Here is a 27,706-nt window from a genome sequence, read left to right on the forward strand (position 1 = left end):
TACACGTTTTTTAAAAAAATCACACCTTGGAGAATGAAATTCAGAGCTAGAGGTGTGGTGCGGTGTATAAGGGGTTGCAGAAGTGAGACCCCGGATTCTCATACTCTCTCTCTCTCTCTCTCTCTCTCACTCACACTCTCACACACACACACACACACACACACACACACACACACACACACACACACCACACCACACACCCGCACACACACAGATTCTCTCAGTCTTTGCCTCTAGCCTCTCTCCTTGGCTCCGCGGTCCCTGTAACCCAGCCCATCCAGAATTTCGGAGGAGGCCTGGGAGAGGAATTCGCCCAGCCCCACCCCCTTCCCCTTCTACTCCTCCAAACTTCTTTCCCTTTGCTCCTCAGTTCCTCCAACCTGACCCCTCTTTCCCATCGAGCTCCTCCCCTAGCCACACTTAGGGATCCTCCTTCTCCACCCCCCTCCTTCAGTTAGGACTCCCCCCACCCCGCACCTCCTCCTCCTTTTCCCTCCCCGCGGGGTTGCTCTCCCCCCACTTTGGCTCTTGCTGCCAAAGCCATGATGTAATGGTGTATGTTAATCAGTAGCATGTGGGGAGCTCGACTCGGTCTCGGTCGGCCCCAGTCCTCACAGAGCTGACACAGGAGGCGGCATCCGTGGCTGCAGCGGCGGCAGCCGAGACACTGCCGCAACCACCACCACCCCCGCCCCCCGCCGCCAATCCCCCAGCCTTCGGGGAACGCGCCCCCGGACCTGGCCTCCGGGATGGCCCACATCCGCGGGCCTCTGGGTTCCCCACTCCTCTGAGAACTGCCGCCTGCCCTGGAACCCGCGGTGCGGGGGCGCCTGCCCGCAGCGATGAGCCGGGCCGAGGTGAGTGACCCTTCCCCTTCAGCCCCACACACTTCTGGGGGCCGGGAGCGGGATCCCTTGGCCTCTTCCCAGTCTAGGGTTTGGTCTTCTGCTTGGGAAGTTTGGAAAGCCAAGAGGAGGGGGCGGGTGAGGTATGGGGATGCTTGAAGCCTGAATCGCTCTGAGAGTTGGGTGTAGAGTCTGGGCACATCTCTTCCCACTTCCAGATCCAATCCCTGAAACCTGGGGAAGATGAGGAGGGAGAGGGAGGGAATATGGGGGGTAGGACGGGAAAGCCACAGGAACCTAACTTTTTTTTCTTTGCGATCAACGTTTGGGGGCGTGTGCTGGCAGCGCGGAACCGCATTCTCCGCGAAGCTCCCTAGTCTGCTAATGAAACCATTCCGGGCTTGGGCGGCCAAGAAGCCGCCAGCGTCTTTAGCCGGGAAGTCGTTTAGGGGATGCCAGTGGCGGGGGGGGGGGGGGGGGAGGAGGGGGGGGAATGTGGAGAGGCTCTGTGCCAGACCGACCCACCCTGCCGGGAGGAGGAAAAAAGGGTGTTAAAATGCTTTTATTTTTATTTTAATATCATACCAGGCTTTTTGTAAAGGGAAGACAGAAGAGGGAGGGGACTCGAAGGAGGGAGGGAAGTCTGGAGGCTCTTTGCTCCTGCAGGTTGTGTGTTAAGGCTTGGGTGGGAAGAGTTTATTTTTGTCTTTCGCTGCTGCTGCTCAAGGCCTAGATTCAAAGGGGAGTCTGGTGGTTGGAGATGCTGGTTGGTGTAGATGGAGCGGCAGCCGCTGGGCTGCTTCTCCGAGAGGAGGAGGGAAAAGAAGGAAGGAAGGAAGGAACCTGGATTCTTGAGGGGTCCCCTCCCCCTCGGCGTATTGTAAGTTTTCTTTGCTTGAATGATCTGTTGCAGTTAGCGGTATCAGGTACAGTCCCTAAAGTCCTCAGGGAAGAGAGACCCGTATGCAGCAGGAGGAGGCAGTAGCCGCAGCCGCAGCAGCAGCAACAGGAAGCTGCTGGGGTCTCCTCCTGCACCTTAGGAGGGAGGTTTCTTTAAATCTCTCCGTGGACATCTCGTTACCAACCTCTCCAGTGGTGCATGCGGGGCGGGGGGTGGGGGGGGGTGCTGTTATTTTTAATACTCTACTCCTCTACACATCTTCACCCGCTCCCTCCCCCCATACACTACTCAAATTCTTGACCTGAAATCTCCTAAAATACATTGTGAAGCGGGAGGCTGCCCTGCTGCTGAATCATGCCGTTCCCCTTATCTCCGCTGGTGTCTAAGCGCAGCCAATTTCTCTCTTTCCAGTTGTGAACCCAGGGAATTCGGGTGTGAAGAAGGGTCTGACCTGTTGCCCGAAGGAAAAAAGAGCTGGAAACGTCTGAAACCCCTGGCTGAGCGAGAGGGAAAAAAAAAAAAGAGCTGTACAGTTGTGTGCCTTGTGGAGATTTTTTCCATATTTAAAAAAAAAAAAATTCCTGTGCTACCGTCATCTTCGTTGAGGAAATCAGCAAGAATCCCTGAAACGTAACTGAAGGAAGAAGGAAACATAATCTGCAAAATCCATGCACCAAAGGCGATATTTTTCTAAAAGGACGTTATTCTGGTGATCTCTGAGGTTGCAACTCCAGTAAACTTTGGGGTGGGGGCAGGGCGGGAGGGGGATTTGTATTTGTTTCCCCCCCTCTCTCCCACTGAGGCTTCCCCCCTAATCATGATGTTTCGAGATCAGGTCGGAGTGCTGGCGGGTTGGTTTAAAGGCTGGAATGAATGTGAACAGACTGTTGCTTTGCTGTCCCTTTTAAAGCGGGTGAGCAGGACCCAGGCTCGCTTTCTTCAGATCTGCCTGGAGCATTCCCTGGCGGACTGCACTGAGCTTCACATTCTTGAAGGAGAAGCCAATAACCCCGGTAAGTTTGGTGCAACCAATCCATTTTGACTACTAACTTGGGCTCTTATCCCTCTCCTCCCTCTATCTCCAGTTCCCTCCCCTGTGACAGCAGAAGCTAGGGGACAAGAAATGCACTAGCTGACCGTTTCTTTATATATAGGCTTTCCCACCCCCACCCCTTTTCCCTTAATGCTGCCGACTTACCTCAACTTGATTATTTTTTTTGCACGGTGAACTACTTCAGTCCATTTGGTGTTGTAACTGGGGTACTACATGCTAACTGTGGTAGCATGAATGATTGATTTTTCTTTCATGCAGTTTCCTATGAAATAAGTAAGTCAGATCACGTAGAGTCTGGGTTTTCTGGGTTTCTTTTGGACAATGTGGCTTGCTTGATTTAAGCAACGTAGGAATAAGACCAGTATGGCCCCTAGGAAGTCATTATGTTGCTCCAATATGATGTATAAAGAACAGATGATAAAAATAAAATTCTTATTTTCATTCCTTCACTCATTCACTTCCCTTCCCCCTTTCCTCTCCCCGCCCCCCCCCCCCCCCACTTCTTTCTTAGAATTCTGTGTTAGAGTAACTTGTTCTCTGGAAGTGACACAATATACTATTAAAAGGATGATGAATGGAATGTGCATATGACATTGTTATAAGTGGCCTTAACCACAATAGGGTACCTGGAGATATTCTCTCACTTGGGGAAGTCCAGCCCAGCTGGAAGTCTCACCTCTCACCTCCCCCACCCCACTTACATTTTTAAGTGTTTCACAACTATTTCTGGAGCCCTAGTAGCCCCATTCCTGTAAATGAACCTTTTGTTGCACAGCCTGCCCTGATATGAGCCACAAATTTACCTTTAAGTAATCTACGTGGAATTAACACAGATATACAATTCATTTATATTTGTGTTTTTATGAAGAAACTACTAAAAACTACACTTGCAGATTTTTTGTTTCTGTACTTGTTTTTCATCTATTCAAGAACTGCAGACTGCTAACAGAGTTGGAAACTCCAGTGCCTTTTCATTTGCTAGCTCTGTGGAGAGAGATTTTAGAATAGCTTGTGTGCGGGTAGAGGAGAAAGTCTGCCGAGTGAGTTTTTGGATAGGTGGAATTCTTTAGGCCTCATTGCAGCAGGATACTGAACAGAGCCCCCAGTGTTTACTCAGAGAAAAGAATGCAGGGTCCTTCTCCAGCTGTTCCATATTAGAGCACTGAGCCTGCAAGATTTGGCAGATGTCTGTGCTGCCATTTAATGATATTATCCAGTACAATGAAGTTAGACCTAGGATTTATTTAAGTATGCCTTTAGAAAAGGAAGAAAAGAGTTATCCTGGTTTACAACTCTGTAATCAGAATGATGAGAAATTTAGAATGGGAAATGTCGTTATTTCGAGTCATCCATCTAGAAGAGACCTTGAGAAGCCCCTATGCTGACTCTAGGATGGACTGCATCTAAGTTAAATATGTCCCTTTTTAAGATCACTATATGGAAGAAGATTCCACAACTTCTCCTTGGGAAGTCCATTGTTTAATAACACTCAGTGTTACTTATAAATGCTGATGAAGAATATTGCAGCATGTGTTTCAGCTCAATAACCCATTCATAAACAAGAAAATGGTTCTACCTCATTCATAAGTGTATTGATCATAACTAAGAGAATTGTTTCTTATCCTTAAATCAATCTCGAACAGAACAGAACAATAATTCTAGTTGCCTGGCATGCAAATTTGCTTTTGCTTCTCTGGGTTTTATAAATACTATTACATAGACATTTATGTTTTATTGTTAATAAAGGTTGAAAGTACATGATTTTTATGTAATATTAAACTTTTCAGTAATTGAAGAACAGATTTTAAGTGATAAAATAATCTCTATGGCACTCAAGGTAATTTTTAATAATTATTTGACTTAATTAAAGTAATTTTAGCAAAGTGACTAAACTCCCTACGTAGGCAAAGTCAGGTTAGGAATTCAATGATTTAAATTTATGATATAAGAAATTTCTCAAATTTTTAAAAAGATATCCTTTTAGAAGTGTTATGAACTAGTTAACTAAAAAGTTGAAGCACCTCATTTTTTTTAAATCATGTGTTTGTTCTTTTCTCATTATTCCTCAAATTTTAAATGATAATTCAAGTTTAACACCTGGTCACATAAAAATAGAAAAGGCTAGTGACAATATAAAATCATTTAAGTAAAATAGCCTATGCCTCTTCTCTTGTTGGTACATCTCCAATTATAAATTAATGAGTTTAACATCTTTCCGTTTCTAGATTTACACTTTATTGGCATTAATAAGCATATCTGACCTATTCCTCTGTTACATTTTTTCCAATAAGGAGGTTCTGGCTGAACAAAGCTTTTTACTTGTGTAGGTGATATTTAGTTTCCTTTTGGTTAAAGAGGTTAAAAGGAGTCCGAGGAGTCCAAGGATTTTAAGAGTAATATTTCAGCTATCTGGAACTCAGCTATCCAGCAACTTGACCCATATAAAATCCATTTGTATTTATACTATAGATCATAGCCTAGAACCAGGATGCAAAGAAAACAAGGCTTTTGAGCAGCTGACACAAAGTTCCTATACTAAGTTTATACATTTTATTCATAGGAGAGCTCCTTAGGCCCTTACTAAGAGCTTTTTCAGTCTTGCTTTACACTTAGTTTAAACAAACTTCATTAGCTGATCTCCAAACCCATCAACGAATAGAAGCAAAAACATTGTAAGAAAAGTGAGAAGCTGCCACTCACAGCTATGCATATGTAGGCCAAGTAATAGCCTGATGAAAAAGCAAGAAATGGAAAAAGTGTACAAAGTAGCATAAAAAGTCAAAAAACTATACATTTCATTGTCATTTTGCTTTGGGGCACACACTGTAATAGATCCAGGGGCACCCCTCATCATTTAACAATTACATTCAGTAGATCCTTGAGGCCAAGGACGGGACGTTTCATTCCTATATCCTCAGTGCATAGGTACCAAATAAATACTCCCTAGTGCAATTGCTTAAAACTTAAGTGGTTCTCAAAAGTTCAGTCCAGGAACCTCTGAGAGTCATTGAGATCCTTTTAGGGCATCCATGAGGTGGAAACTCTTTTCATAATAATGCTAAGATGCCAAAATTTCTAACATGGCAAATATCAGTAGATATTATCCACATCATACGGAGCTCTTTGAGGTCTTCAGTAATTTTTAAGAGTTTAAAGACAATCTTGAGACCAAAAAGTTTGAGAACTGCTGCTTTAGATAACATCCCTGTCCTAGTCTGCATGCCCTAACATCCATCCCCTAGTCTGCATGATATTGAAAAAGTAGAGGTAAAAAATAATACTTTGCTAGTGGTCGTATAGTACTGTCTACAGGCAAAGGTGCTTTGAGTAAGTATATCTCAGAATCGCAGAAGTTAAGAGTTGGAAGAAACCTCAGTAGCCATTTGTTTCAACTCAAACACTGTCTAGAAGACCAATACTCATTATTTAGAAGGAAATATTCCTAAAATAGTGAAGAAGAATTCTTTAAATTTCTCTAGCTTAGTGGACATTTCTCTTAAGAGTTCTCAGTTCCTCCTTTGTCAGATTCCTTCCTTAAGAACTTTTTTATTCTGTTATTTGATCCCTAGAATAGACTGACCCAACTGGAGGAAAGTGACTAGTGCAAAAAAGCTGGACCAGTATCCTTGCTAAGTGTAGTTCCCATAAATTAATATACTGACATTATGGTTCCCAAATTTTCTCTCTTCCGAGTTTCCTTAGTGTGAATCAGTTCCCCCAGAGTCAGATTGGCTCTCATTCGGCCAATTTTAACAAATCAAGTTCCATATGCCATGTTTAAAAATCAGAGAAGTGTGTAATACATTTTGGAAAGATTACTGTTCTAAATGGCTAAAATAGAAAAGACAATAGTTTTAGTGCTTAACATATGGACCCAGAATGGTCACTTCCCTGAGATTTTCAAATAGTTGAGATTTTCCTGTACACTTGCCTCTGTACAGTGCTTACAACCTTAGCTGTAAAGCACCACTTATTTTATTTTGTGATAGCTAAAAAAGTTTTTTCTTATATGGCTGTCATTGCTAAAGTTTGATGAATATTGTCAGTAGCCCAAAATTATCCTCAATTTCTCCAGAATGATTGTCTTAAAACAGGTTTGAGGCACTACATACCTTAGAAATGAAGACTAATTGAGACCCAAAATAAATTATTTTTGGATACCTGCCTTCCATTGTTGCCAGGTTGATAGGTATCGAGCAGCCACTGCTAGTGTAATTAGATGCTAGGTACTGACGCCTTCATATTCCTAATTTTTATCTTCCTTAGTTTTTATCAAACTGCAATTTCAGCCAATAATAATCAGTGTTTTTTGCCTACAAGTATTGATTCGGTGGTGTCTGACTATACTCTGATTAATAATTAGCTATCTGGGGAGTATGATAAGAAAGGCCAAAGATGGTCCTTGCTCTCAAGGCGCTCACAGTCTAATGGAAATGTGATGATACCTTTGAGATTAATGATACTCAAATTAGCTGCTTTAGAAGACACTTTAAGCTAATACTTAAGACCTTTGTGTAAGTCTTATCTAAGATAAAGGCTACTTTGACAAAGAGAATATAGAAAGTAGGCTAGGGGGTTGTCTACTCTGTAGATAACAAACAGCTATAAAAGGGGCAGCTAGTGGTGCTGGACCTGGGGTCTGGAACACTCATCTTTATGAGTTCAAATCTGTCCTCAGACACATTATAACCCTGGGCAAGCCACTTAACCCTGTTTGCCTCAGTTTCCTCTTTTGTAAAATGAGCTAGAGAAGGAAATGGTAAACTACCCCAATATCTTTGCCATGAAAACCCCAAATGGAGTCATGAAGAAATGGACACAACTAAAACAACTGAACAAAAAAATCTGTCAATGATTGTCAAACTGTCAGAGAAGTTACTTGGCCCTCATATTAAAGTCACTACCTTAAAAATTAATTTTATTTAAGAAATTTGTTAGGTGACTCTTTAGAACTTTGAACCTATTTTTACATAGAAACTATGTTTTAAATGATGGTTAAGCTCCCATGCTGGTTCAGAAAAGCCTTTTAAAACTATTATTCAGCTAAAATACTGTTCATTTGTAGTGAACAATAGTAGAAAAACAATACTGTTACAGTATTTCAATACTTCAACGGTTCCATGATATCACTGATTCTGGTGTACCATCAGAAAGAAATATGCCAGGGGCAGCTAGGTGGTGCGGTGAGTAGAGCACCAGCCCTGGAGTCAGGAGGACCTGAGTTCAAATTCGGCCTCAGACACTTCGTATACTTACTAGTTGTGTGACCTTGGGCAAGTCACTTAACTCCAATTGCCCTGCTTTCCCCCCTCAAAAAAACAAAGAAAAGAGAAAAAGAAATATGCTAAATGGCCCTCAATTCTGGGTCCCATTCTCTTTGTGCAGTGATATTGGCAGTGTAGTAGAAGAGGTAAGAAAGTGCTAAGAATTATATTTTTATACCATCTTATAACAAGCATTGATGCTCCACTCTTCCAACAAACACAGAGTTGATATCTATAATATTTTCTGTACCAGACCTGTGATTTCAATGCTGTAGGGAACATTTTCTGAGGAAACTCTTTTTACCATTGTATACTTGCCATTACTGTAGGTCTACATTTTCTGGTCTTAGAGAATTAATTGCCTGGGGGCAATTAATCACAAAGTTGTCACAAGTGGACTTGAACCCTGGTCTTCCTGATTTTGAGAGAGGTTTTACATGAGGGGTCAAGGATCTACGGAATTTCAGAGTGCTCGACAATGTGGATGGGGAAAAAATATATATAATTATTTTCCAGTAACCCTAACTAAAATGTATCATTTCCCTAAATTGTGAATGGAGGCAATAAAACATTACTCTGATAAGGGATCCACAGGCTTCACCAGATTGCCAAAGGGGTCCAAGACACACAAAATGTTAAGACTCCCTGCCCTACATTACAACACTTAACCATGGAGTTACTTAGCTAGATCCATGATTTCATCCATTTGAATGTTGCTTCTGATTATTAAGACTGCCTACACCAGCTTGTCCCTTTTGAATCTTGTGTCCAGATTCTTCCCTAAGTTCACCTCAGGGAGTTTGATGAATGTGCTTGCATCTTGAGAATACTATTATTCTTAGTAAATGACATAAAAATTCTTTTTATTATTCATTTTTATTACTTATTTGAGGCAAAAGCAAGTTTAATTAGAGCAAAGGAAGGAGGAGATGGAGATCTAGATATTCTGAAGAGTATTTAAAGGCACTTCCAAGAGGTTTAGATAGTGATTGCACAAGGAAGACATCATGAATGCATCACAAAGACATACGCACCCAGCTCCTGCCTTTGCCACATTCTGGCTGTGTGACTGTAGGCAAATCAACCACCTTCTTGTAGCCACTAGGTCGCTCTTAAGAGGGAGCCTGGAGTATTGGTTAGGGCATTGGATTTGGAGTCAGGAAGATCTGGGTTCAATGTCCCCTTCAGACACTGAACTAGCAATGTGACTTTGGGTTTAACTTCTCTTTACCACAGTTTCTTCTTCGGTAAAACAAGAGGGTTTGACTCAATGATCTCTAAGTTCCCTTGCAGCTCTAAGTCTCCAGGATCTAAATGCTGTGTCTAATTTTCCTTCAAAATAGTTTTCCTTTTCTTTGGAAAAGGTGCATCATTAGTATTACATGAGATTGATTACAAGGTATAATTAGGTCAAATTTGGGTGTTTAAGTTTAAAATAAAAATAGTTTGGGGGCAGTTAGGTGGTGCAGTGAGTTGAGTAGAGCACCGGCCCTAAAGTCAGGAGGACCTGAGTTCAAATTCGGCCTCAGACACTTGACACATTCACTAGCTGTGTGACCCTGGGCAAGTCACTTAACCCCAATTGCCCCGCCTTCCCATCTCCAAAAATTTAAAAAAAAAATTAAAAGTAGTTTTTAAAAAATAATGAAAAAAATTATAGTAAGACCTTAAAGGATTTTCATTCAGTGACTGTCACATAAAACAGATATTTCCTCTACCTGACAGCCCCTTTGGTTTATTTAAAAAAAAAAGCCATGGGAATTTTGATACTTCAGTAGATCTATGATCTCATCAATGTGGGTACTGCCTTCTACCACATAGATCGCAACTAATTCATACTCTCTCATCCTATGGAACACTTACCTATATCTTCCCATAGTTCCATTACTTAGGGATCTACCGAACACACTTGGGGCTTTCCTCAAAATGCTTGTTGACTGACTGACTACTTATAGGGGAAAATAGACTTAATATAATCAGAATTTTAGACCAGGGAGAAAGTTTAGAGGAGGCCCAAAGAATTGAAATACCTTTTTAAAATTTTTTATTGATTTTTTTCTTGTATCACTATCATTTCCCAATAACTCATTTCCTCTGTTCCAGCTGAGCCCTCTCTTTTAACAACATATAAGTATAGGTAAGGAAACAAACTTGCACATTGGCCAAGTCTGACAATGTATGCCTTGTTTTACAACTGCTTCAGGGAAAGAGGACCTGATCAGTATTCTATTCCACTGATCAACCTCTCTATTTTTAGCCAATACCATATTGTTTCAACAATTACTACTTTGTGTTGAGATCTGGTACTGCCAAACTTCCCGCATTCCAATTTTTTTCATTTTTTTCCCCATGAGGTTCTTGGTCTTTTGTTCTTCCAGATGAAAATTTTCTAGCTTTATGAAGCAATCATTTGATTGTTTGATTGGTGTGGCACTCAGTAAGTAAATTAATTTAAGTAGCATTGGGGTTTTTTATATCACATTGATGAGGCCTAACAATTAGCAGCTGATAAATCTCTGAATATTTAGATATGTGTTTTTTTCTGTAGAATGTTTTATAGTTATATGTATAAAGCTGCCATGTGTGTCTTGGTAAGTAGACTCCCAAATATTTTATGCCTTCTATACTTGTTTTGAATGAAATTTTTCTCTCTTACTACTGGTTTTGTTGGTAGTATACAGAAAATCTGATGACTGTATGTGGGTTTATTTTATATCCTGCAACTTGGCTCAAGTTATAATTTCAATAAATTTTTTTAGCTGACTTCTTAGGCTTCTCTAAATAGACCATTATGCAAATGCCTGTTACCTCGGTTTCTTCTTCTTTTGTCTTATTGCTATAGCTATCATTTCAGCACAATATTTAAAAATGGTAGTGATATTGCTTTGTGTCTGAACTTATTGGAATGATCTCTAGGCTTTCTACATTACCCATAATGTTGGTTCTTTATATTAGGTAGATACTATTTACCATATTTAAAAAATGTCCATTTATTCATGTACTTTCTAGCGCTTTTTTTAAAATAGAAATTGGTGTTCAGGTTTATCAAGAGTTTTTTTTCAGCATCTATTGGTTGTAATGGGGATATTTTTTGTTTTGTTTTTAATATGATCTATTTTGTTTCAATTTCCTTATGATGAACCACTCCTTCATTCCTCATATAAATTCAACCTGGTTCAAATGTATACTATTTTTAATATGTTGTTATAGCCTCGTTACAAATATTTTAATCGATATCAATTAGAGGTATTGGTCTATATTTTCTTTCTCTGCTTTGTCTCTCCCTGGTTTAGGGATCAAGACAAAATTTGGGTCCTAGAAGAAATTTGATAGGATCCTTTCTTCTCATTAGTTTTGCAAATGGTTTACATAACATTGGAAAGATTGTTCCTTGAATGATTCATAGAATCCACTCATAAATCCATCAGTCTAGGCATTTTCTTCCTTTGGGAGTTAATTTTTGGCTTGGTCAACTTTTTTTTAATTGGTTTATTTAATTCTCTTTCTTATTCTGTTAATCTGGGTAGTTTAGATTTTTTGTAACTATTTGCCCAGACTTTTGAGTTATTAATAATTTTGGCAAATAAATGGGCAAAATAGTTTCTAACAATTTTATACTCATTAAACTCCAGGAGCTCACTTCTACCTCTAGAATCAACTTGACTTCGTTCTGCCTTTCCAGTATTACTACAGATTACTGGCTAGCCCCTAGACCTGGAATGCACTTTCTCTCATCACTTCCAACCCTTAGAATCTGATTCTTCAAGATTTAGCTAAAGGATCCCTTTCTGTAAAAACCTATCTTGATCCCCGCCCTCTGCTGCTAGTGCCTTCACCCTCAAATTATCTTCTATTTATTTTGTATATAAGTTAACACCAGCTTTAGTAGCTTCTTCCACAGAGATTATAGTATTGTACTATATCTTTAAGAAACAATAGATGGGAGCAGCTAGGTGGCACAGTGAATAGAGCACCAGCCCTGGAGTCAGGAGGACCTGAATTCAAATCTGGCCTCAGACACCTGACACACTTACTAGCTGTGTGACCTTGGGCAAGTCACTTAACCCCAATTGCCATGCCTTTCCCCCCGCAAAAAAAAAAAATGTAAAAAAAAAAAAAGAAACAATAGATTTTCAGACAGTAGTGGTTTAACTGTCATCCTATGAGGAACCTGGAAATTTAATTGTCAAATAGGAAACTGATAGCCAAAAAGAAGACAGAGGAAAATGATTAAGAGTACACATTTTCTGAGAAACTTGGGTTAACCATTATTTTGGTAAGAGAGGCAGTGTTCCATAGTACATAGAAAGCTAGCCTTGAAGATAGCAAGACCTGAGTTCAAGTTCTACCTCTGAAGGTTAAGCTTTCAGTGCCCCGGGCCACTCTCTAAGACTATAAATTGCAAACAAAGTGCCAGCCTACATTAGGAGTTTCACCTTCTCGGATTTGCCTATTTCTGTTGAATCATAAATTCAGTGTCTATCCCTTGTGAAGAAATATTAAAAGGATACTTAAGAGAAAAAATTTTAATTGGAATCCTTAGAGAACTGAGTAGTGAGTTTGTTTCAGAATCGAGGAGAAATTAGCAATTGTAGTGATGTCTAAGGGTGATTTGGGCTATGATCTTTTTTTCATCTGATACATTATAGTTATTTGTGTCTTTGTTTTATTTTTGCACTATTAAGAAATTGTACAGCCAGTAATCTTGATATTTATTTATTTAGGCCTAAGAGATTAGGGGGTACCTATCTACCTGGCTGTCTATTAAAACGAATGCTGCCGGGAAAGACGTTTTCTTTAGTTTTTTAAACAGGTAATATTTAATAAACTAGAGTAGGGGTTCAGAGCTAATTTTTAAATGATAAATATCACACTTTTAGTAATTAATGTGAAAATATCAGACTATAACGTCTGATTGTCTTAGTACCCAGGGTGAAAAAGACTGTGGAAAATGAGCTAGTATCATGTCCTTGGAAAATAGTCCGTAGCTCTACCTGTACTCGAAGCCTTTCTCTTTTGGTTGAACCTGCGAGAGTTAGCCTCTGCTGGCAAGAAACTGGGGTCACATCCACAACATAATGAGACAAATGAAATAGCATTTAGTGGAGGATAAATAGGACCAAGCTAGACCAGGCTAGGCTGGTCCTGGAAAGTTTGTTCCAAGGTCTGTACAAACATATATACACCATGATAAAATGTATTGATTTCAGAGACCAGAAATTAGTAGATCCAGAAAACAGTACTGTTAGTAGCAGGAGAGATAAAGATAGTATCAGCTGGCCATTGTGAAATGGTTTTAGTGCTGAGAATCCTAAAGTTGTTACTAGTACATTGTATTGTATTGAGTCCTTCACATTCGAAGAGGGATTTCTGGTTGTTTTGAGTTGTTTTGAGACTCTGCTCCAAAGTCAGTAGCACCCTAGCTCACTGATATAGGGTTAGACTAGCTTTTTGAATTAGAACATCTATATTTAAGGGAGAGACATAAAGTGGAGGGCCTGTCACTTTGGCTATTTAATGTTCCCTTCAAGAGACCTGTCGACCCCTGAGCAATGATTTATCAGCTCAGGTGATTTGTAATTGTTTTCTAAATCTATGAATCTTTGCCCTTCCTCTGGATCTTATGAGGGAGCATAATGCATGTGTGTGTGTGTGTGTGTGTGTGTGTGTGTGTATACATATATATATGCATATGTAAATACATGATAAATTTGTATGCATATGTACTTAAACACATATAATATATACATATAAAAATATATATGTATGTATACACATATTTTAATAGCATATTCTCCTACTAGTACTTGGGTATTCTATGACCATAAAAACTTTTATAGAATGCTACAAGTTATTGGCATGTTTTCTGATAGAAGCAGTTGCAGTTCTAGGGGTGAACAGAATCCTTCTTATATTCTAATATCCATCTTTTTCTCTTTTATTAGAGCAAAAACATGGTCTTAATAGGATTAGAGAAGTGCTTTGAGATTCTGAACGGGGTAGTGTTTTGTTTGTATTTGACATTCTGACAACTCAGATGTTGCTGTAGAAAGAACCATGAGGTAGCAGGCTGAAGTTCTAGATCCCTTCTACTTCTAAGAAGCTCTGAAAACTTGGGTAAATTACTTTTCTGTTTCTTAGTTACCCCATCTTTAATATGAGATTAATAATATCCTAACTTCTGAAGACAAAGTTCTCATTTTGAGGTCTTATCGACCTCTAACTCCACCTATATACTAAATGAAGTATGGGAGTTTAAAATGTAAAGTAATCAGAGAAGTCAAACAGCAATATCATACATTTCTCCAGTATTTTAGGATTTTTGGATTAGGAAGGCAAGCTTTCTAAGCGTATCTGTTTAAATGACTAAGGCTCATCTACCATGTTTTAATACTTTGGTTTTTCAGTGGTCAAAACCAAGTATCAAAGCAACCTGACTTTGATGATAGCATATTTGAATAGTAAAGTAGGAATATTCCTACTACACCACATGTAACCTGGACCCAGACTCAATTTACTACTACTATTCTATGGCGATCTTCCTGTCACCCCCTCCCCCCTTTTCCTATTCGAGCTTTGAGAACAACAAACAAATTGGTACTACCCAAACAATTTCCTCTGGCCACTACTCCCCTCGCTGTGACGTCTTCTTGTATTAGAATGTATGGTCCTTGGTGGGAAAGGATCCTCACTTGCTTTTTGCATATCCAAAGCACTTATTACCTGTGCCCTGGCACTTTGTTAACTTAATAAATGTTTTTCCGTTTGGTTCCATTGTTCTGGCTTAACTTCATTTTCAGTTCAAAGAGACAGTCGGTCATAGAATCTTTAGGGTATCTCTAGTCCTGTTAGGGTCATAAAAAGAATACATTGTATTCGTTTAGAGAGGTGCACTACAAATGGCAAAGACTCCTAGTTTTAGAAAATACCTATAAATTATCTTTGCTGATAAACCATTCCTCAGGGATTAATTGTTCTCTTCAAAGAAACCTTGATCACCTAAAGCAAGAGTCCCTCCATTTTACATCTTTTCTTAAGTGGGAGTTCTAATTCAGCCAAAGAGATTCTTAGAAATATCTAACCATACATTAGGTAGTTATCTATAACAAAGGGCTTTTATTTCCACCCACACATGGGAGTTTGAAAAGAAAAGATTTAATTTTAGCCTGGGGTAAGGCTGCCTGGCTTTTGCTAGCTAGATATTGTGGCAATGGAGACTTGAGCAAGCGTTTAGGAAGGGAAACTGGCAGCTATACCTGTGTCGGCAATCAAAATGGGCTCTTACCACCCAGTTCAACCAAGTGCCCTTGAAGAGTTTGGCCTTTGTTTCCTTGATTAGATTGGGAGTCCTTGGTGACCCCCTTGCCTCCGGGAAGGGCCTAGTTTACATGGGTTTGAGTGGCATGTTTGGGACATCAGAGGCTTTTAGACAATGTGGGTTTAAGTCGCATCTTTGTGACAATTTTGGGTCACGTGGGTGAGTCGCATTTGTGACTCACCCTTGACCCTGAAAAAGATAAAAAACCAGGGGTTGGCATTCTCTTTTTTTGGAGCTCTTACCCACAGCCGTGGTGGCACACTCTGGGCCAGCCCTTGTTATAAGCTCCCGGGCTGAATGTTGGCAACTATGAATTGTATTTGGTCTGTCTGTCGATGTTTGTAATTTGTTTGTATTTGCTCCGAAGTTCAGGGTGCTGGCTTTTTTCCCCTGAACTAAGTGAATGGTATTTGTATGCTGAATTAAAGTAAGCTTGTTAACACCTTAATGTTGCTTTCCTTAGTAAAGCAGATCAAAAAAACCTATTCTGGCAGCATTCTTGTTGTTGGGCTTGTGTCAGTTTTTCACCCCCACAGAAGCTGCTAGCCGGGTTGTTGAAACAATACCATAGCAGACATCCCTGCAAAGAAGAGCCCAGAAGCCCATAGCAAGGAGCAATGAATGCTCAGCAAAGATTACAGCACAAACCACCAAGAGTTTAGGAGAGTAACCCTAAACTGAGACTACATTCCCAGAAGTCACCACGATATGAGAAGGAATCAACAGAGAAATTTACCTAAGACACAATGAAACCAGCAAAGCAATACTCAGCTGAGACCATGCAAAGACCAGGGAACAACTCAATGGCATCACCAGATGACAGGGATGACCTCACTTTGTTATAGATATGAGGTGCCTTTCCATGTATGTTCCCTCTATGCTTGCCCCTTACATGCATTTCTTTGCTCTCCCCATTAATGATCCAACTACTTGTGGGAGGATGTGCCCCAAGCTTATTGAGTGAATATTTTAGTACAACTTTTCTTAAATGCTTCATGAAATGTTTTGTTTTCAAACTAATTGTCCTCTGGCTGATTAAAGAAAAAGTAAACACATCTCAACTATGGTTTGGAATCAATATGGATACATAGAATATTTTGAGCCAGCGGTAACCATTGGGAGTTGAGGGGGTCAGTGTGTGAAGAAGGTAGGGTATCCTAAATACCATATGTATGCTTCAACTTGGCTTTTTTAATTGGATGGGCTTTTTGGAAAACTTTGACTTTGAAAGGAAGTGAAAGACTTTGTACCTAATATTTTTCTTCCATTTATGAAGATTCTTGAAATGAAATCTTTTGCCTTCTCTACATGAATAAATGGGAAATAAGTGTTTCAAGATATAGATAAGAAGGCTATAAGACTGTGTTACTTAATAGCTTGTGACATCCTTAATTTTGACAGACTACAAATTGTTGGAACGGGTAAGGAACTCCTCAGCACTGTGAGAAACGGGGGTGAGGAGTTTTGTTTCCGTAGAATTGAAGCTGTAACTTTCCCCCTCCCCCACCCCAGCTTTAGCAGAAACCAGGCCTCAAGTCGGTCAGGCATGCTTAAATGAGCCATTTGAGGAGGGCATGACATGATGTAGGCAGTCAGGGGGTTTTATCTGGCCAATGAAGAGCCTGGCGGGAGATTTGAGGTGAGGGTCTGTTAAAGGACTGGTGTCCATCTGAGTCCTTTGTGCTTTCTCCTGTACTCTGTTCAGGGGAGGTACCCATTTATTCAGGGGGAATAAATGTAAATTATAATTAAAATGTTCCTGGCTTCCCAACGAGTCTTGTTTATTCTTATACAATGTAAGTATGTTTCTAACAGTACTGAGCCACCTCAAACCCCCATAAATTAAAACAAGTTCTTGATTTGTGTGCTTGTAAATGATAGGAGTTTTCTGAATATTAGTGAATTCAATTCACTGGATGCCTGCAGGCAAACAAGGCATATTAGTCGCTAAATAGATATTGTCCTATGGATGTGTGTGTGTGTGTGTGTGTGTGTGTGTGTGTTTTACTGACTCAAATGTCTCAAAGACATGCCTCAAATGTTTCCAGTCTTCATTCCATTTCTGGAATTGTTCTTTTTAACTACTTGCTGTCCATTTAATTTATGAGTTTGTTTCTGTTTAGAAGGTAGTTTAAAGTTAGGTATATATTTAAAGTTTAAACTTGAAGTAATGGACTCGACGTGTTGCCTTTAAGATGTTGAGCTTTGTGTTTCAGATTTCATGATAATGAATATCATACTGCCTCCTGAACCCTACATTGCTACACTGGAACTACACTATACCATGTTCTTTGTGGCACATGATGTTACAGAGTGTGAGAGGCTCTTAGACACTAGCCAAGCAGCAGTTTAGTTCATTTCTTTTTTCCAAAAAAACTTTATTGAACACTTAATGTGTGAATAGGACCAGAAGGGGAAGAGAAAAGCATATAACAGACTTAACGCTAGTCCCTTTTTCTCTCTGGACCTCACTTACTACATTTGTAAAATGAGAGCTTCAACTAGACAGTTTCTAAGACCTTTAATGACACATAGTCCCTGCCTTACAGAGTAAGTTTGTAAAGATATAAGATATAAACATGAGTATGTAGAGAGATATGAAGAGATAACTTAAGGGATGCCACGAGGAAGTTTATGACAGATTTCCAGATGAGTGAGATGACCACTAAGTTCTCTAAATTCAGAGGAATAGGAATCTCAGTATGGGCTTGATGCATGGTCAAAGTGGAAGAAGAAGGAATTAAGCTAGACGTTGAACAAAGTTTAAAACTTGGATAGGTCAGATGGAGGGAGGATAATTTTCCCTATGAACAGAGGTAAAAAATAGTGAATATTTATGGTGTGTTTAGGGGAGTAGAAAAAGTTTATGAAGGGAAATGGTTGAAATGGAGAAGGTTATGGAGGGCCTTGAATGCCAAAGAAGTGTTTGGATTTCATTCTGTATTCAGGGGAAAGGATTAATATGGTAACAGTATGCAGAATAGATTGAAAGGGAAACTGGAATCAGGGCAATCATTTAGGAACCTAGGTATGAAGCTATGAGGGCCTCGGCTAGTGTTGATAGTGAGAAAAGAAAGAAAAAAAAACAAATCAGAGCAAGCCATTTTGAAGGAAAAATTGACAAAATTTTGTCATTGTCTTTGTGTGCAGATGAGAAAGTGGAATTGAGAGCCTATTTTTTTATTAGTGGGGTAATAAGTTGAGTTCAGATTTTAGTTTTCATACAGATTTATTAAAAATATTAAATAAACATCTGTTATATACTGAGCAAGAAGAAGCCTAGTACAGAGGATAAAGAGCTGGCTTTGAATCCAGGAAGACCTAGATTCAAGTCTTGCACCTAGCACATACTGGCTGTGTGTGTGACCCTGGGCAAGTCATAACCACTCAGTGCTCTTGGAATCTCTCTAAACATATAAGTTGCAGTTAAAGTACAGACCTACATCAATGGAGGGAGTTTCCTCATCTATTACTTTCCTGCACTAATGGAATCACAATTCTGGTTCCTATTTCTATCCCTATGGGCTGAGTATTGTATTAAACTTTGGGGGAGAATAAAATAGAGTTTCTCTGCTCTTGCATCTTAGAATTTAGTTGATATATGTGACAAATAATATAGAATTGAATATTAAATGCATAAAAGAGTGCTCTGTGAGGTTGAAGGATGGAAAAGGCATTTGTGACTAGAGGGAACAAGGAAGGGTTCATGGAATAGGTGCATTTGAATTGAATTGTTAAGGGGTAGTCAAAGAGGTAGGAGGACAACCAGATGATTGTGGTGTAAGAATCTGAGGTAGGAGAGAATTTCAAAAAAGAAGAAATGTTTTATATATATTGTATATATATATATTATATATGTTATATATCTCATATATTATAGAAAGATAAAGAAGAGTAAGAATTGAGAGGCTTATTACATTTTAGTTATAGGAAAGACTAGAAAATTTTTAGATAATATTATAGTGAGGATCCAGACTGTAAGCTCCTTAAAGGACAGCAACTATATACTTCCGAAGTTCCCAAAGTACCTTGCAAAGTACTCTGTCTAAGGTAGGTTATTATTTAGGGGTACATAGCAGAGCAAAACTCATCCTCATACCTTTGTTTAAAGCGTTGTGCATGGGGTCTATTATGTCCTTTTTTCAGTCCCCACATCTGTATCCCTGCCTTAACTCCAAGATGTACTGGTGTGAACTAGAGATTAAGATTGTATAGAGTGGTAACAAGTTGCTTTTCTTGTTCTGTACAGAGTTTAGCACTCTGCAGGTGCCCAGTGAACCAGAACTGATGAAAGAAAGATTATATTGAAGAGAAGAAAAAGATGAGATGCTACTTACTCTTAACAAGTTGGTTCCTGTTTGGCATTCTGTCTGCTGAGATTTTGTTACAAACCCAATACAGTCACATCCTTTGAAGCTGGGGAACAAGGGCCATTTATCCTGGCCTCAAATAGACCAATTCCAAGAGAGAGGACTAGGTACTATTGATTACTGTTCTTATTTGGGAAAAGAGAATGAACACTTTTTGTTCCCAAAGAGTCTACCTGGGACAGTGGGGGTAAAATGGTAGGTTTTTTTTCTTAATTACTTTTTTTAAAGGACATAGGAGAAGGGTAACCAGGTGTCACCTTTGTAAGAGGCTATTGGTCCATGTTAAGGAAGAGGGAAGAGACCCATGTAGGGCTTCCTCCTGACCCAGGGAGCCAAAGCTTTAGTGTGATAATTCACACCATCCTCTTTGAGTGAAAGGCCCAGTAAGCAAACCCGGTTGGCACTAGTTTTTTGGTAGGCTTTTGCTTGTTTACTTACTTTTGTTCCTTTAATTATTTATATCCAAGGGGACTTGTAACCAAACAAATAAATCTTAGCCTTCCGTTTGGAGGAATATTTATTCTTTAGAAATGAGGATTAAGATAAGGACTGAACCTGCGATTTCACTTGTACGGAGACTTCTGGGTGAGAAAATGCCCAACATACCCTTGCAATTTATAATCTTGGAATTGCTTGGAGCACTGGGTGATTAAATAACTTGCTGAGGGGTTATACAGTCAGTATGTTTCAGATGCAGGATCCTTTTAAATTAAATTGGCCATGCCCCTAGTCCAATCTGAATCTTCATATAATCATTTAAAGTATGACAATTCCTTTAAGTGATATTTCAAGATTGTGGCTTTTGAAATATTCAAGATAATTAGGTTGGAGTGTGGAAATCACTATTCAACTTAAATCCATTCAGTGGAAATTTTAAGTATTTCTTAATTTTTTTTAACCTCCTAGTAATTAAGAAATGAATTCTTTGTTCTACATTTTCCTCTTCTCTCTTATCTTTCATTGACCAGGTGCAACTTGGAAAAGGAGGTGGTCATTACAGAAATGTTTGTCTCCTGAGGCAGAACAAATTAGATCAGGACATTTTTGGGATTTCCTAGTTCTTGGAGACTGTATGAGCACTGTTGGGGTACTGCAATAATGAACAGTAAGGTTAAGTTTGACTCGTGTATAATTGGGGGCACAGCTCAGTGTATTGGTAGTAGGAAGCAGTTGCTATATGTGTGTACTTAGACCCCAGGCATTTGGGAAGCAAGATTTCCACATATAACTTGCTTTTGAAAGACCTACTGTGTATCTCCTAGAAAGGAAAAAGTAGGAACTATTCAAAGATGCCATACTTTGTTGAACTAAGTAGACATTAGAATGGAGAGAGGATGAGTAGCTATGTATTGTACATTCATTCTTCAGATAAAGCAGATGTGTTTGCCTTATCAGGGAGCGGAGGAAGTCCTTACTAGATACAGGTATTTCCAGTCCGTGGAATTCTTTTAATCACGGATCAATTAGATTAGTGAGAGAGAGAGAGGGTGAATGTGTGTGATTTTCAGTTGTGTTTGACTGTCTGTGACCCCATTTGGGGTTTTCTTGGCAAAGACATGGGAGTGGTTTGCCATTTCCTTCTCCAGTCCATTTTACAGATGAGGAAACTGGGGCAAACAGGGTTAAGTGACTTGCTGAGGGTCACACAGCTAGTAAGTATCTTAGGCTCAGGTCCTCCTGACTCCAGGGCTGGCCACTGTGCCCCCTCACTGCCCCAGATGGAAAGAAGGTAAACATTTATTAATCACCTCCTGTGTCCCAGGCATTGTCAAAGCAGTTTACAGATATCTCATTTGATCCTCACCAGTGAAGTAGATGCTGCTATTACTCCCATTTTAGGGTTGAAGAAGCTGAGGCAGACAGAAGTTAAGTCACTTGCCCAGGGTCACTCAGCTATTTTTTTCAAGCCTAATACATCTGTTCCTTCTTTTAGTTTGAGAACATTACTCGACTGCCGTTCCTCTTCCACAGCCCAATCTTTATTATTTCGGTTTCTACCAGATACTACGTGTCTGTTCTCCATTGGATACAGGTTTTCCCCCCTCTCCCATCTCCACCTCTGCTAGAGATATTCCAGAGCCCTATTCTACTTTGACCCTTGGAAACACTACTCTCTTCCCCGTAGCTACTGGTTGGGAATCACATGTCCTGTTGTTGCTCTTCAAGGTTCTGGGGCCTTGCCTATCTGCCTTTCTATTTCACTTGATAGAATCTAAGGCAGGGGTGGGGAACCTGTGGCCCTGTAGGTCCTCAAGTGCAGCCCTTCGACTGAATCCAGACTTGAAGTTTAAAGGCTGCCGGTTACCTGCCCCTGACCTGAGGTCTACTTGGCCCTTCTATTTGACATCCGCTGGAACCCTCCTTTATGTGTTCTCTTACCCAATTAAAATGTGAACTCACTGAAAGTAGAGACTGTCTTGCTTCTCCTTTTGTTTCCTCGGCTCTTAGCACAGTATTTGGCACATAATAAGTTTTAGTAAATGCTTTTTCATTCCATTAAATTTAGGAAGTTGTGTAATGGTGATTTTTGCCTTTATGGCTTATTCTGAGTTTCTGGAACTCATATACATCATATATTCCACCCATGGTGCTTTAAATCTAGGTTCCCAAAGAAACCCCTCAATTTCCCTTACTCTATATGTCGTATCAGTTGCTAAATCTTGTTGTTTCTACTACCACAGTATCTCTCAAATTTGTCCCTTTTCTATTCATACAGCCACCAACCTAGTTAGGCCCTCATTGTTTCTTTCTGTTGAACCCTGCACTATTGCAGTGCCTCCTCATTAATTTTCCTGTACATCTTTCCCTTCTCCAATTCTTCTTCCGTAAAACTACCAAAGTAATTTTTCCATGGTACAGCTCTGATGAGGTCACTCCCCTACAGAACAAATTACGATGGTTCACTAATGCTTCTAGGATCACATATCAGTTACCCTGTTTAGCTTTTAAAACCCTTTAAACCCTGGTCTCAATTTACCATTACAGTCTCTACCACCACTTCCCGTACTACACTCCAGCCAGAATGTCCTTCTCTACTCTTCCTTCACATACTATACTCCATTTCCCGTTTCCCCACCTTTGCACCAGCTATTCTCCACAGATGGAATGTACCCTCATCTCACCTCCATCTAGTCCAGAATGGTACTCCCAGCTCACCTCTTCTGTTTTGTGTTCCCTCAATGGGCAAAAGTGGAAAAACAGACAGCTTTTTCCTCTATAACTTGGGTGTATATTTTAGGTTCCTTCTGTTAGTATCATTTGTGCCCATATGAATCACAAGTAGTGAATAATAATCATCTATTTTGACAAGTGTTGGAAAGTTCCCTGTTATGTCTTGGATATATGCCCTGGGGAAACAATAGCTCTCTCCATTGTTCTTAGTAGATCACAATTACGTGCAGTAAGTGCTTCTGGCTAGTCCAGAACTACACTCAAAGATGGACAGAAGTTGACATAGGAAGACAGAGGGATTACACCAGAAAAGCAAGTGTGAACTCTTATAATGAGCCCTGAAGTTAAAAGGGCTGGGGAAAGGAGCACCAAAGAAGCCAGCATGAATTTCTTCATATGGAGTGAAACAAGTATGTACTCTGAACAGGGGTTGAGGGAGGGTCATGAGCCAACGCAAGCTCCAGTAACTGGGAATCTGGTACCAGATCTTGTCCCTGATCTGTCAGAAGAGAAGTAGGGGACAGAACCAATCCCCGTTGGTAACTTTACAGAGAGACAGAGTCTAGTCATATACTTCTTGGGAAATAGGAGCCACACAAGGAGACATGTCCAACTCAGTTTCTGGGTATTTACTTCCAGAAGGCCTGCCAATAGCATGACCTCCTGCTTCCAACAGGGGCCCATCAGAATCACAGTGGGGGTGTATCAGTAAAAGGAGATTCATGACCTTGAAGACAACTATGAACATGCCTGCATAGTTTGGAATCACAAAATATAAGAGATTCTCTAGATAGAAGGCAGGGGAAGTATAGCATTTATTTAGACACCAGAGGATCAAATCCCAGAACCAATAACCCCAATTTGATATAGCAGTAATTGTATTCCAAAACCAGCAAATCCATCTCAATGTAACACAGTATAACAGCAAGGAACCAAGTCATCCTGTAACCTTCCCCCCTGCTGGGGCCTCCCCACAAACACTCAGAATCCCAACTGTCTGCTTGCCTACATTCTCTCCCCACTTAGTTCTCTGGTCTCCTCAGTTCCCTAGTTTCCACTCTGCACTCTGCAGTCTCTCTGCAGCTCTGTCATCTCTCAGTTCTTACTTCTGCTCCTTGAGCTGAATTCTGAATTCTAACCTTATAATGGCTACCTTCTAGGTATATATCCTCTTTTTAGGGCCTGAGGGCTTCATACCCAATCAGCAAAAGGGTGTAGGCCTGGGGCTTAGTGCCTAGTAAGTAAAGGGTATAGGCCTGCCTACAGACAAACCTCTAATCAAGCTTACCATAACAGGCTTCACTGTAAGCCTGCCTCTACCCAAGCCTCCCTTAACTGGCCCCACTTGAGGCCTATTGAATGAGCGGGGAAAGATCTTTAATCATGGGGAATAGAATCAACTTCCAATTGGGGATTATGCAAAGAGAAGATAGGTTTCAGCCATGGTCAAATTCCATGTTTGACCAGCACAAGCCAGGGCAGAAGCCAAGGATTAAAGCAGACAGTGGGGCCTAATATCAGTCACCCTGTCCAGATCAGCACTAGCAGTAACATCCAGACTAAAGGGAGGACATGAAGAAACAAGGCCTATCCAACCAATCCAAGAGTCTCAGAGGAGCCTGCCTAAGCACAAAATTCCAAACCACAAGCCAAAGTTGAAAATACAAATAAACACAAGAAATACTATGGTTTAAGAGAAGCTCAAAGGGTAAACTCAGGAGAACAAAACAACCCCATAACAACCATAAAGTAGAAGCTCAGAAATAAAAAAAGGGCTGGCCATAAGGATGACAAAAATGTCTAGAAGAAATGAAGTAAGACTTTAAAAAAAAAAAAAGAAATTACAAATGAAATTAGAATCTGGAGGGGAAAAAATTGAAAGAAGAATAAATAGAAGGTGGAAAACCCTACCTACATAGTGGATTCCCTGAAAGATAAAAGGGAGCAAATAGAAATAAATGACTTCATGAGACAACTAGAAATATTAGAACAAAGTCAAATAATTGAAAAATAGAAGAAAATGTAAAGTCTCTACTTTTTATGTTTTGCTATGCATATGGAAATATTCATTTTACTTGGTGTTTAAGTTCAAAACAAAAAAAAAACTAGAATAAATTTTTTTTTAAAAGTAGGGATGTCATTGACTTTTGGGAACTGTAAGACCAATGTACCAAGTCAGTGTGGAACATGATTTATAAGTCCTTATAATTCCTTATAAGGAATGACATGATGTGGGGGGCAGACAGAGGCAATGTGGTTATTGGAGAGAATGCTGGACAGAAAATGAGGAACACATGGGTTCAAATCCTACCTCTTTCCCTTCCTGTAACAGACCTTGGTGACACTAAGCAATTCACCTAACCATTATGTGCCTGAGGCAATTACCTAGAATTTATCTTCTAGGTCAGAGATGGTTGACATCTGTATTAGTGGAGGGAATTCCCTCACTGAAAAAAAAAAGTCCTGATCCTTTTAGTGAATATTGATGTCAAATTAAGACATGCTAAGTCAGATCCTTAGTCCCATCAAGGTTTAGAGGCTCCAAAGTATTACCAAAAAATGTATAATATTATGGCAATATGTATAGAATACTAGACAAGAGATCTAGTTTCTAGTTCCAGCTCTGCTTCTAACGAGCCATGTTAGTTTTTTTCTTCTCTTTGCTTCAGTTTCCTTAGTAGTAAAATGATGACCTTGGACTTAGATGTTCTCTCAAGTTCTGTTGAAAACAGCCTAAATTTCATCTCCGAAAGGCCTTTGCTTTGAGCTATTCATTTCTACTGGTTGATTAGTGAGTGCTCATGAGCTATAGGTTTTCAGAATGTGGACCCACAGAGTACTTTGAAGCTTAGTCATGTTTTCCCCACTCCTCACTCCGAAAGCTACAACCTGAGAGTTCTGGATTGAAGGGTACATCCAGAGGAATGTACTACATTTGCATTTTGTATTAATATATTGTCTCCTCTGCTAACGTGTAAGTTTCTTGAAGGCAGGAATTGTTTCATTTCTGTCTTTGGATCCATGGTGGCTAGCACATTGCCTGGTAAAATTCTCTGGAATTGATTGAAGCAGTCTTTCCTAATACCACAGAGTTAACTTAAAAGATGATCTAGTTCAATCTTATTTTATAGATGAGAAAACTGGGGTCCAGAGAAGGAAAATGATTTAACTAATATCACAAAGTAGGAAATGTCACAGTCAGAATTTGAACATAGGTCCTTTGACTCCAAATCCAGGGTTTTCCTTCTCTCCAGATGTTTTATTGATGCTATTTTCTCTCTTTGTATATCACGGTCATTTCCAAATGGCTTCCTTTATTAAAACTTTCCTTTGTAACAAACAAGTACAGGAAGCAAAATAAATCAGTGCATTGATTATGTCTAAAACTGTATTGCTGATTTCACACCTATTATCTACCACTTTGCTGCTGGTGGGAGGCATGATTCCCCATCAAGTCCTTAGACCTCTCTGTTGGTTCATTTCATTTACTGATATTCTGCAGTTTTTTAGCATCACTTCAATTTACCTCACTTGGTTATCATATAAATTGCTATCCTGGTTCTGCACACTTCGGTCTGCATCCCTTGATACAAGTCCTCTCAAATTTCTCTGGATTTTTCGTGGTTGTGGTATGATGATACTCTATCACTTCAAATATAACAATTTGTTCAGCAAGACCCCAATCATTGGGCATTCACTTTTTCAAGTTCTTTGCTACTGCAGAAAGTGATGCTATGGATATTTTTCTATTTTTATTATACCTTTTCCTCTGTTTTTGATTTTGTATGAGTAAATACCAAGTAGTAGTAGTCAAAGGGTACAAATAGCTCAGTGACTTTTTTAAAGTAAAGTCGTTGCAGGACCCCTTTTTCTTTAGCCTGAAGGCAGTTGTAGAGAGAATAACACTTTCTCTGGCCAAAAATAAGATAGTCTCAGAGCACACAATAAATAGGTTAAAAACATATGGATGGGGCAGCTAGGTGGCGCAGTGAGTAGAACACCAGCCGTGGAGTCAGGAGGACCTGAGTTCAAATCCGGCCTCAGACACTCGACACATGGTACTAGTTGTGTGACCCCAATTGCCCTGCCCAAAAGAAAAGAAAAGAAAAGAAAAAACATATGGAAATACTTTTGGAATAAACCAGACATCATTTTACAAAAGGTAAAGGCCGACAACAGATACATCTGTATATTTATGTGTAGACATAGACATAGAGATATACCACTGGATTTACTGAAAGTGACTGAAAAGTTTAGCTACAGATGGAGCCTATGAAACAGCTGAGATCTAAGAGTAGAATTAAAAGGAATTCCATGAGCAATATGAAAATCTCCTCATTTCCCATCCAACTGTACTCCTTTTGGATTTCTTTGCCTTCTCCACCCATACCTACCATACCTCCTTCCCTCATTTCTCAGCTTTATTTTGTGTGTTGTCTTTCCCCATTAGATTGTAGGCTTCCTGACATCAAACACTTTTTTTCATATTTATATCAATAGTGTTTAGCACAGTTCCTGGCACATAGTAGGTGCTTAATAAATATTTATTGACTAATTTATTGACTAAAGTTACGGAAGACAGATTCTAATACTTCAAACACAAACCCCAAAATGTTATTGACAATTAAGAAAAGAAAAAAAGGCATATTGGAATGGATCATTATTAACAACAGCAGTGTAACTCACAACCACCCAGATATAACATTGATCCATGAATCTTTAAGAACAACATTGTTAATAGACGTCTTCATGTCCAGTACTCATAAGCTCCAAACTACATAGA

The 27,706-nt window shown here is 39.7% G+C and overlaps 1 protein-coding gene across 4 annotated transcripts in view; it reads left to right on the forward strand.

The window, feature by feature from the left end:
* The first annotated feature begins 557 nt into the window (after nucleotides 1–557).
* The window catches only part of SAMD4A (sterile alpha motif domain containing 4A), a 299,107-nt gene continuing 271,958 nt past the window's right edge, over nucleotides 558–27,706 (forward strand). The window contains exons 1-2 of one of the 4 annotated variants that reach the window (XM_036749045.1): nucleotides 558–857; nucleotides 2,158–2,759. In XM_036749045.1, the coding sequence (XP_036604940.1) occupies nucleotides 2,564–2,759 (196 nt within the window). In that variant the 5' untranslated portion in view covers nucleotides 558–857; nucleotides 2,158–2,563. Of the gene's footprint in view, nucleotides 858–1,625; nucleotides 1,726–2,076; nucleotides 2,760–27,706 lie in introns of those variants that run through there. The other 3 variants (XM_036749048.1, XM_036749047.1, XM_036749046.1) reach the window with 3 other exon arrangements.

This window comes from Trichosurus vulpecula, chromosome 3 (genome assembly GCF_011100635.1).
Source record: "Trichosurus vulpecula isolate mTriVul1 chromosome 3, mTriVul1.pri, whole genome shotgun sequence".
Taxonomy (NCBI): Eukaryota; Metazoa; Chordata; class Mammalia; order Diprotodontia; family Phalangeridae; genus Trichosurus; species Trichosurus vulpecula.